The sequence below is a fragment of the Ctenopharyngodon idella genome, chromosome 24 (genome assembly GCF_019924925.1).
Source record: "Ctenopharyngodon idella isolate HZGC_01 chromosome 24, HZGC01, whole genome shotgun sequence".
Taxonomy (NCBI): Eukaryota; Metazoa; Chordata; class Actinopteri; order Cypriniformes; family Xenocyprididae; genus Ctenopharyngodon; species Ctenopharyngodon idella.
In genome coordinates this window covers 6,210,468-6,220,380 of record NC_067243.1, presented here as the reverse complement: position 1 = coordinate 6,220,380, position 9,913 = coordinate 6,210,468, and the positions used below count along the sequence as shown (strand labels likewise).

Here is a 9,913-nt window from a genome sequence, read left to right as displayed (position 1 = left end):
TCCATTTTGTTTATATTCAACTACTGGCTGCATCCAAATACTTCCTTACTATATAGGCAGAAAACAGTATGTGAAAACAGTAGTATTTCCGAAGTCACGGTATTCATAAAACAGTAGGCGAAAAGTACCTGATGTGACTTACTATTTCTGAAGTGCACACTGTCCCATGAGGCCATGGGAGAGGATTTGTGAATGACAGTGAAGTGACGCAACTGAAGCTGTTAAGTCACATGACAATGGCAACATGATGAATGTAGTACAACCAGATTACAATCATGCTAAAATTCGTACTATGATGTACTTTTTTCACAAAGTAATAATTCAAAATAAGTACCTATGTGAGAGTATGTGATTTCGGACGCAGCCTGTATCTCACAGGAAATGGGTCGTACGAGCTCCACTGTCAATATCATTGGTAGTCACCACTGATCATTTGCATAAACTGTTGCAGAATGCATGCTTTTTTAATAATGAAAACCAAATTATATTAAAGAAAACATCCTGATTTGATGCACAAACAGCCACTGATGCAGAACACACCTCTAAAACATAATGCATCATGGGATTGCAACAGAATTAAAGTGACTTGTACCAACCTGTGCTTTTTACACTAATGTAGTGTGATTTGTAATTCTCAGAATGAGGTGAAAAAGGGGTAAAATCATACCTTGTTCACTTCTGGCTTGATTTTACTGCAGATTATTCATAGTTAGCATGCAGTTGTTTAACATGTTTGGCATTATTAATCTTGCCACTAAAAATGCACTTCTTTACCTGTATATATCAAGCTCAGATACTGGCTATTTAATGAACAGAAAACTAGCATATACAGGTGCTGGTCATATAATTAGAATATCATCAAAAAGTTGATTTATTTCACTAATTCCATTCAAAAAGTGAAACTTGTAAATTATATTCATTCATTACACACAGACTGATATATTTCAAATGTTTATTTCTTTTAATTTTGATGATTATAACTGACAACTAAGGAAAATCCCAAATTCAGTATCTCAGAAAAATTAGAATATTACTTAAGACCAATACAAAGAAAGGATTTTTAGAAATCTTGGCCAACTGAAAAGTATGAACATGAAAAGTATGAGCATGTACAGCACTCAATACTTAGTTGGGGCTCCTTTTGCCTGAATTACTGCAGCAATGTGGTGTGGCATGGAGTCGATCAGTTTGTGGCACTGCTCAGGTGTTATAAGAGCCCAGGTTGCTCTGATAGTGGCCTTCAGCTCTTCTGCATTGTTGGGTCTGGCATATCGCATCTTCCTCTTCACAATACCCCATAGATTTTCTATGAGGTTGAGGTCAGGCAAGTTTGCTGGCCAATTAAGAACAGGGATACCATGGTCCTTAAACCAGGTACTGGTAGCTTTGGCACTGTGTGCAGGTGCCAAGTCCTGTTGGAAAATGAAATCTGCATCTCCATAAAGTTGGTCAGCAGCAGGAAGCATGAAGTGCTCTAAAACTTCCTGGTATATGGCTGCGTTGACCTTGGACCTCAGAAAACATAGTGGACCAACACCAGCAGATGACATGGCACCCCAAACCATCACTGACTGTGGAAACTTTACACTGGACCTCAAGCAACGTGGATTGTGTGCCTCTCCTCTCTTCCTCCAGACTCTGGGACCCTGATTTCCAAAGGAAATGCAAAATTTACTTTCATCAGAGAACATAACTTTGGACCACTCAGCAGCAGTCCAGTCCTTTTTGGCTTTAGCCCAGGCGAGACGCTTCTGACGCTGTCTGTTGTTCAAGAGTGGCTTGACACAAGGAATGCGACAGCTGAAACCCATGTCTTGCATACGTCTGTGCGTAGTGGTTCTTGAAGCACTGACTCCAGCTGCAGTCCACTCTTTGTGAATCTCCCCCACATTTTTGAATGGGTTTTGTTTCACAATCCTCTCCAGGGTGCAGTTATCCCTATTGCTTGTACACTTTTTTCTACCACATCTTTTCCTTCCCTTCGCCTCTCTATTAATGTGCTTGGACACAGAGCTCTGTGAACAGCCAGCCTCTTTTGCAATGACCTTTTGTGTCTTGCCCTCCTTGTGCAAGGTGTCAATGGTCGTCTTTTGGACAACTGTCAAGTCAGCAGTCTTCCCCATGATTGTGTAGCCTACAGAACTAGACTGAGAGACCATTTAAAGGCCTTTGCAGGTGTTTTGAGTTAATTAGCTGATTGGAGTGTGGCACCAGGTGTCTTCAATATTGAACCTTTTCACAATATTCTAATTTTCTGAGATACTGAATTTGGGATTTTCCTTAGTTGTCAGTTATAATCATCAAAATTAAAAGAAATAAACATTTGAAATATATCAGTCTGTGTGTAATGAATGAATATAATATACAAGTTTCACTTTTTGAATGGAATTAGTGAAATAAATCAACTTTTTGATGATATTCTAATTATATGACCAGCACCTGTAGTTTTGTTAGTGCAATAGTGCAATGCATTCTGGTCTAGATTATTTTTTTGCTGGCTCACTTTCACTTAGCCAGGAAAAGCCTTGTGAATTATGCATGTATTCTTAAATAGTTTATATAGCTTACATAAACTATAGGAATTTCCATGACTTTTCTAGGTCTGTATGATTAATAAATCACTTATTACGTGTTATTTTAAGTATCATTAATATGAAAATATAAAAACTATAATAGTATATTTATTTTAGTTTAAGTATTAGTTTTGTTGTTTTAGTTATTTTCATTTGTTGTTTTTTTTAAATGTCTAATATAGTTTTTATTAATTTTCATTTCAGTTTTAGTTTTTAGTACTTCAACAAAAAAACTCAACAAAAATTAGTTAGCTATTTTAGTTCAGTTAAAATAAAATAAAATTTTACATTTTCATTTTAGTTTGTTTTTGGTCTAGGTTATTATTTTTTGCTGACTCACTTTCAGGCCAGGAAAAGCTTCATTAATTATGCACGACTGATATCTCAGATATCTTCTGTTTTATTTTTTTGAACCATTGTACTCACTTTTTCCTCATAGTTACTTCCTGCCAGTAAATATCTTATAGCCTACATACAGTTCATTTATTGGCACATTTATAATAATAATAATAATAATAAGGGCTGCCAACTTTTTAGTTCAGCTTGGAGTGAGAAATATTCCTGCGGGAATAATATTTTTTTCTCAAGAAAAAAAAAAATCTTTCTCTACTAATGTAAACTAAATGTCACGATCACGCCAGGCTCTCCCTCACTATTACCTGTTTTACGATTGTGTTCCAGCCAAAACTGTTAATAAACACCTGTTTTAAGTTTTACCTGGTTTCCTGGTTATTTACGTCTTACGTCAGGGAACCCTGTTATTAAAGGTTAAAATTAACAACTGATTTGTATACAACTGCAGATTAAGACTTTTTAAAGTAATGTTATAAATAATAACTTTGTAATATAGTGCTTTTTTTCAAAATGTTTAAATTTTTCTTGCCAACTACAGAGTTTATGGACACAGAATGGCTTTTCTGAGGTAAATGTAATACGTTACTTATTGTTTACAAGCTGTTTTGACGTCTTTCCGCGGTTGAAACACTGAGTCATTATGAGACATGATACATTTAATTTTGTTGTACTGTTTCTTTCAACATACCCTCGGATGTTCATTCATGTTTATGTCGAGCTAGCAGTAAAGAGGAAGAGATGATCAGTTCACAAGCGCTCCCGCTTCACTTGAACTGACTGAGGCGCTAGCTGTCACGCCACATAAAAGAGCGCCAAAACGGTATTTATCGTTTGATTTCGTAATAAAACTGGTTGAATTTAAAGCTGAGGTTTTGTTTTAAACCAAAAGTAACCTGCGCTGTCTTGTCCGTCGGAGCGTTGTCAGTGTCCTCTTTGCACTGCGATGTTTTTTTTCACTGCGCGAGAAAATGGCGTAAGAACAGCGTCAATTGCGTGAGTCTCACGCTGGATGCGTGAGAGTTGGCAGCCCTATATAAAGAGACGGTTTATAAGAAAGAAGCACACAACTTCACTCATTTTAGGCATATTTATTGAGATCAACTCATTTAAGAATATTGCTTATTTCATAGAATATTGCATATCATTAAAGCACTAACTGTGGCATATCTGGTGTTTGGGCTATAGCTATGGCTTATAAAGGGTTCAGGCAGAATCTCTAGTAAACTACAGCAGAGTTTCCAACACGACTGTGACGCTTATATGGCATGATATGATTGGCTGACTGACTACATCATAAACAGGAGAGAACGTCTAAGAGCTTTCCTTTCCCAGAGTGTGCTTGTCGAACAGATATTCGGCCATGCCGTTCTCAGGGGCTCCCATGCGCCGCAGGCTGCTCACCCAGTCCGCCAGCTCTTTAATGGACTTCACCTGCTCGTCCAGGTAATGCGTCTCCAGGAAATCACAAACCTGGTGTGAGAGAAAGATGGAGCACACATTCAGAAATAAGACGGCGTTGTTCATTTTTAGTTGCTTTGCCACTAACAATCAGTTGCAGTAATTACAGGTGGTGATTTTAATTCATGGTTTCTACATACAGTAAAACTCTTCACAGGCACGATCTGATCTAGGATCAGTTTTTGAGATCACACAGATAGATCTGATCCTAAACTACTATTCTGAGTGCGAACGCTCCCAAAAAGAGATGATTGAATGGATAAATTATGTGTATTTCCAGCCGGCTGATTTAAGAGGAACAGTAAAGGCATTCTGGGTAACTCCCTTAAGAAAAACTGACAATGCAATGTTTATTGGACACATTACCATAGTAAAATCATCAAGGTCCCCAAACTTTTTGACTAAAGATTTTTCATGACTTTTGCAGGAGTGATTACTTTAGAAGGATTTTTAAAAATCATTTCTAACAAAGAGGAATTTATAAGCAATGAAATGGTTTTATAGCTGCGCATAACTAGGAAATTTATATTAACTATAGATTTGAGTTTTTATTGTTATATTTTACATTTATTTTAGTTTAAGTATTAGTACTTTTGTTTTTTTGTCATTTTTATTCTTGTTTTTTTAATGTCTATATAGTTTTTAATTGAACAAAAATGAGAAATATTGCCTTGGCAACTAACTGAAAACTAAAATTTTACATATTTTATTAAATAATTTTAAAATTAGTGATTAACAGTGTTATCTTTAACTTTAAATTAAAACCATTTAAAAGCATTTTTATTATTTAAAATAAAATAAATGTTAACATTTAAAAATATTTTATTACATATTTTATTTATTTAAAATAATGTTTTGCAATGGTTTTAGATTTAGGAGCCGTTTACACAACACTGTTATCAACTAAAAATAGAAAACGTTTTTTGTGTTTTACAAGACAACGGCATTTTGGGGGACTAAAAATGCGAACTATTGAAAACGGGTTTCATAATGCAAGTTTTTGAAAACGATACCGTTATCATCTCCGTGTAAACTACAAAAACACAAATTTGTAAATATGCATAGTCATGCATATTACGTGTTCACTCTATAGGCGCGTAATTTTTCTTTACAAAGTGACGTTGCCATCTACTGGCCTGGCAGCATAATACAGCGATTTTAGTCATTTTAGCAGATCCTTGTGAAGTTAACGGGGATTGTTTTGACAACTTTTTGGTCTGTACATGAAAAACGCAAAGGAAAACAAAGTTTTTAGTATATCATTGTCATGTAAACGTACCCTTGTTTGAAGATAACCCCGTCACTAATTTTAAAACCAAACCCGGTACCCTATTTTTTGGTGTATACTCACATGTGGATCATTGTGTTGAGTTGCCACCTTGTGAAGTTCCAGTAACGACAGATTTACGCTCTTTTCCAGAGCCAGAGCACATTCCAGTGCTTCCAGACCGCTGCCCCACTCATCCCGATCCGGCTTCTGCACACACACGCGTAACAAATGCTCACTTACTCCAGCTTACGCACATTGAACTCAATTCCTTTGTCCTACCTTGATGTCCTGCAGGTAGATCCGTCCTCCTCTTTGGTTCTGCAGACTCATCAGCTTCTCTGCATGTTCTCTCTCCTCCTTAGACTGCTCGTGGAAAAACTTAGCAAAATTGGGCAAAGCCTTGTCATCCCGGTCAAAATAATACCCCTGGAGAGAAGAACAGTCAACCATGAACCCATATGAAACCACTGAAGATTATTCATTATATTAATACAGAGTCACAAGTGATCACTCATATAATAAATGTCTGCTCTCTCACCATGGACAGGTACACATACGAGGCGTACAGCTCCAGGTAAATCTGTCTGTTGATGGCCGCCTCACACTCCTGATGGAAGTTCTGCCTCACCTGAGAAGTCATGATTCTGAAACACATTAAAATAAGACATAAAAATGTTTATTGGTGATGCAAAACATATTATATAGGCTTAACACACACTAATATTATATATATGTTTGGATATTTTATATTTGTATTTTATATACATACATCTAATGTGCAAAGCATAGATAACAAGACGCAATGTTATGTAAATAAGTGATAAGTAAAAAGATAATACAACAGCCCTGTTTATTGGATATGAATTATTGTACTTACCCTGAGACAATGAATCCTTTACCAAAAACACAGATGTAGGGCAACCCACGCGTGATTTCTCAATATGCCCTTATAACAAACGAAACACAGATCCAAAGCGCGAGACAGAAGCAGCGTTATGAGCGAATGCAGCGTTAATGATCAGACGTGAACGAATTATAGTGTTGACATAAACATGCACACGCGCGCACGTTATTCTAGCCCGTAAATAAATCCAGAAAGCCACTTTTCAAAATAAAAGTGCTTATTAAAAAATAGATCAAAATGGTTTTATAAAAAAAGCACACGTGTAATTTTAAGGAATAGCTACTTTCAAAAACATAATATATACACTAAAACGAATGTGTTAGCTCTTTTAAAAATACACGAGGTTTATTCCAGTCCACCTGATGTCGCTGTTTAAATATAGAAGGCGTATAATTTGAATATTAATTAAATCGTGGTGACGTTCTTACTAAGAGCGTCCAATCACCGAACATAATTAATATGCATAGCACACGCCCTCCTAAGCGGTCGCCTTTTAGCCAATCAGTTCGGACTACTGACAAACGTCACGTCGTACCGTAATTAATATTCATGAGCCAAACCTTCACCATAGTAGACGGAAACGCAACATACGATAAGTTTAAAAATGAGTGATGGATTCTAGCTCACAGCATCCACCATGTACTGTGTTCTTTGATTTAGAGACAACTGGTCTGGGTATGTGATTTTATAAACGAAAATCCTTATTAACCATGAGAAATGTGTAAATGATTGTGTGAATCAAGCTTTTATGCTTGTTTCTGATCAGTGTTTTGACAACAAAAGTTATCTATGGCTTGGTTACTGCATTTTTAGGCATCATATTCTCAAATCCTAGTGTATATATATATATATATATGTGTGTAGGCCTATGTATATACAGGTGCTGGTCATATAATTAGAATATCATCAAAAAGTTCATTTTTTTATTATAAATTATTTTTAAAAATGAAACTTTCATATATTCTAGATTCCCTACATGTAAAGTAAAACATTTCAAAAGTTTTTTTTTAAATTTTGATGATTAGAGCGTACAGCTCATGAAAGTCCAAAATCCAGTATTTCAAAATATTAGAATATTTCCTAAGATCAATCAAAAAATGGATTTGCAAAACAGAAAAGTTAAAGTTCTTTAAAGTATGTTCTTTTGTGCACTCAATACTTGATCGGCAGGACATATTACAGCAAATGACTTGCTCCTAACACAAATTACTGCATCAGTGAAGTGTGGCATGGAAGTGATCAGCCTGTGGCACTGCTGAGGCACTATTGAGCCTTCAGATCATCTGTATATTGTTGGATCGACTGTTTCTCATCTTTCTCTTGAAAATATCCCATAGATTCAGGTCAGGCATATTGGCTGGCCAATAAAGCACAGTAATATCATGCTCAGCAAACCACTTGGAAGTGGTTTTTGCACTGTGGGCAGGTGCTAAAGTCCTGCTGGAAAAGGAAATCAGCATCTCCATAAAGCTTGTCAGCAGATAGAAGCATAAAGTGCTCCAAAATCTCCTGGAAGATGGCTGCATTGACTTTGCACTTGATAAAACACAATGGACCAACACCAGCAGACGTCACGCCCCCCCCAAATCATTATTGACTTCAGAAACTTCACACTAGACTTCAAGCAGCTTGGATTCTGTGCCTCTCCAGTCTTCCTTCAGACTCTGGGACCATGATTTCAACATGAAATGCAAAATTTACTTTTATCTGAAAAGAGGACTTTCGACCACTGTTCACTGTCCAGTTCTTTTTCTCCTTAGCCCAGGTAAGATGCTTCTGATGTTGTCTCTGGTTCAGAAGTGGCTTGGTAGTCCTTTTCCTGAAGATGTCTGAGTGTGGTGACTCTTGATGCGCTGACTCCAGCTTCATTCTACTCATTGTGAAGCTCTCCCAAGTGTTTGAATCGGCTTTACTTGACAGTATTCTCAAGCTTGCGGTCATCCCTGTTGCTTGTGCACCTTTGCCTACCCAATTTCTTCCTTCCAGTCAACTTTGCATTTAATATGCTTTGATACATCACTCTGTAAACAGCCACCCCATTCAGTAATGACCTTCTGTGACTTACTCTCTTTGTGGAGGGTGTCAATGATTGTCTCCTGGACCATTGCCAAGTCAGCAGTCTTCCCCATTAGTGTGGTTTCAAAGAACAAAAGATACCCAGAATTTATACTGTAGGGATTGTCATTTAATGAAACTCAAATGTAAATATTCTAATATTTTGAGATACTGGATTTTGGACTTTCATTAGCTGTACGCTCTAATCAACAAATTAAAAAAAAAAAACTTTTGAAATGTTTTACTTTACATGTAGGGAATCTAGAATATATGAAAGTTTCATTTTTTAAAATAATTTACAATAAAAAAATGAACTTTTTCACGATATTCTAATTATATGACCAGCACCTGTATATTCCCAATCTACAGATCCCTCATGTGACATTGTCCAGCTGGCCGCAGTGAGTGGGGGTCACACTTTCAACCTCTTTATGGTTCCTCGTCAGCCGATGCAGCCCAGCGCATCCAGGATTACAGGTTTCAGTGTGAGAAGCCACCGTCTGTTTCTCCACCATAGGCCGGTTCTCACCAGCTCTCTTCGAGAAGCCCTGGTTTCCTTCATAACCTTTCTCCAGATGCTGGGCCGGCCTCTCCTGGTGGGTCACAATATCCGCAGGTTTGACTGTCACGTTTTAGCCAGAGCTCTGGATGAGTTCAGCCTTAGGTCAGACTTCCAGAAAGAGGTCGGCGGATTCGTGGACACCCTTCCGTTGGCCCGACAGCTTCTCAAAGACAGTGGCCTCCAGAGCTTCAAGCAGGAGAACTTGGTTAAGACCCTCCTGGGAGTTTCATATGCGGCCCACAATGCTCTAGAGGACGTTCAAGCCCTGCAGAGACTCTACTGGGCCCTCAAGCCCACGGACGATCAGATTCAGAAGCACATTTTCACTTTGGACTCAATGGCTACTGCGTCTGCCAAGCATTAGGACCATCATTTATGTGACCACTTCAGTAAAGCACTGACTATCACATGAGAAGAAAGAGCAGAGGAACGTTTGGATGTCTGATTGATGATTAACATCTTGGAAAATGACCCGCTGGTCTCAGGAAAAAAATAAAGTGAGGCAAATTTGTACACTGGTATTATTTTGAACTATAATTGTACTGATGTTTTTAATAAATAAATATATTTAAATATTATGTATTTTATATTTAAATATTAATATTTATTTTCTAATTACAATTTTAAATATTTCTAGATTGTTTATCATATATATATATATATATATATATATATATATATATATATATATATATGATAAACAATGTGTGTGTGTCATGATATGCACTCCAAAATGC

General features: G+C 36.9%; 2 protein-coding genes across 2 annotated transcripts; one reads left to right on the top strand and one right to left on the bottom strand.

Moving 5' to 3' along the window:
* Positions 1-4,000: 4,000 nt before the first annotated feature.
* On the bottom strand, positions 4,001-6,934 carry fth1b (ferritin, heavy polypeptide 1b). Its single transcript, XM_051883116.1, has 5 exons — positions 6,533-6,934; positions 6,194-6,299; positions 5,935-6,081; positions 5,737-5,862; positions 4,001-4,397 (listed from the first exon to the last, which is right to left on the bottom strand). Exons 2-5 carry the CDS (start codon positions 6,293-6,295, stop codon positions 4,239-4,241), a joined length of 534 nt encoding a protein of 177 aa, XP_051739076.1. The 5' UTR covers positions 6,296-6,299; positions 6,533-6,934; the 3' UTR covers positions 4,001-4,238.
* Positions 6,935-7,068: 134 nt separating this feature from the next.
* plex9.2 (PML-like exon 9.2) lies at positions 7,069-9,754 on the top strand. Its single transcript, XM_051883112.1, has 2 exons — positions 7,069-7,234; positions 8,984-9,754. The coding sequence occupies exons 1-2, from the start codon at positions 7,171-7,173 to the stop codon at positions 9,538-9,540; spliced, it is 621 nt and encodes a 206-aa protein (XP_051739072.1). The 5' UTR covers positions 7,069-7,170; the 3' UTR covers positions 9,541-9,754.
* The last annotated feature ends 159 nt before the right edge of the window (positions 9,755-9,913 follow it).

Bases quoted from the DNA above. Each gene is read 5' to 3' on its own strand.
- fth1b (XM_051883116.1), bottom strand. From the start codon at position 6,295: ATGACTTCTCAGGTGAGGCAGAACTTCCATCAGGAGTGTGAGGCGGCC. The intron at 5,863-5,934 runs GTAGGACAAAGG...GTGTGTGTGCAG, and splicing joins TCTACCTGCAGGACATCAAG to AAGCCGGATCGGGATGAGTG. The intron at 4,398-5,736 runs GTGAGTATACAC...CTCTCACACCAG, and splicing joins CTCAACACAATGATCCACAT to GTTTGTGATTTCCTGGAGAC.
- plex9.2 (XM_051883112.1), top strand. From the start codon at position 7,171: ATGGATTCTAGCTCACAGCATCCACCATGTACTGTGTTCTTTGATTTA. The intron at 7,235-8,983 runs GTATGTGATTTT...CCCAATCTACAG, and splicing joins TTTAGAGACAACTGGTCTGG to ATCCCTCATGTGACATTGTC.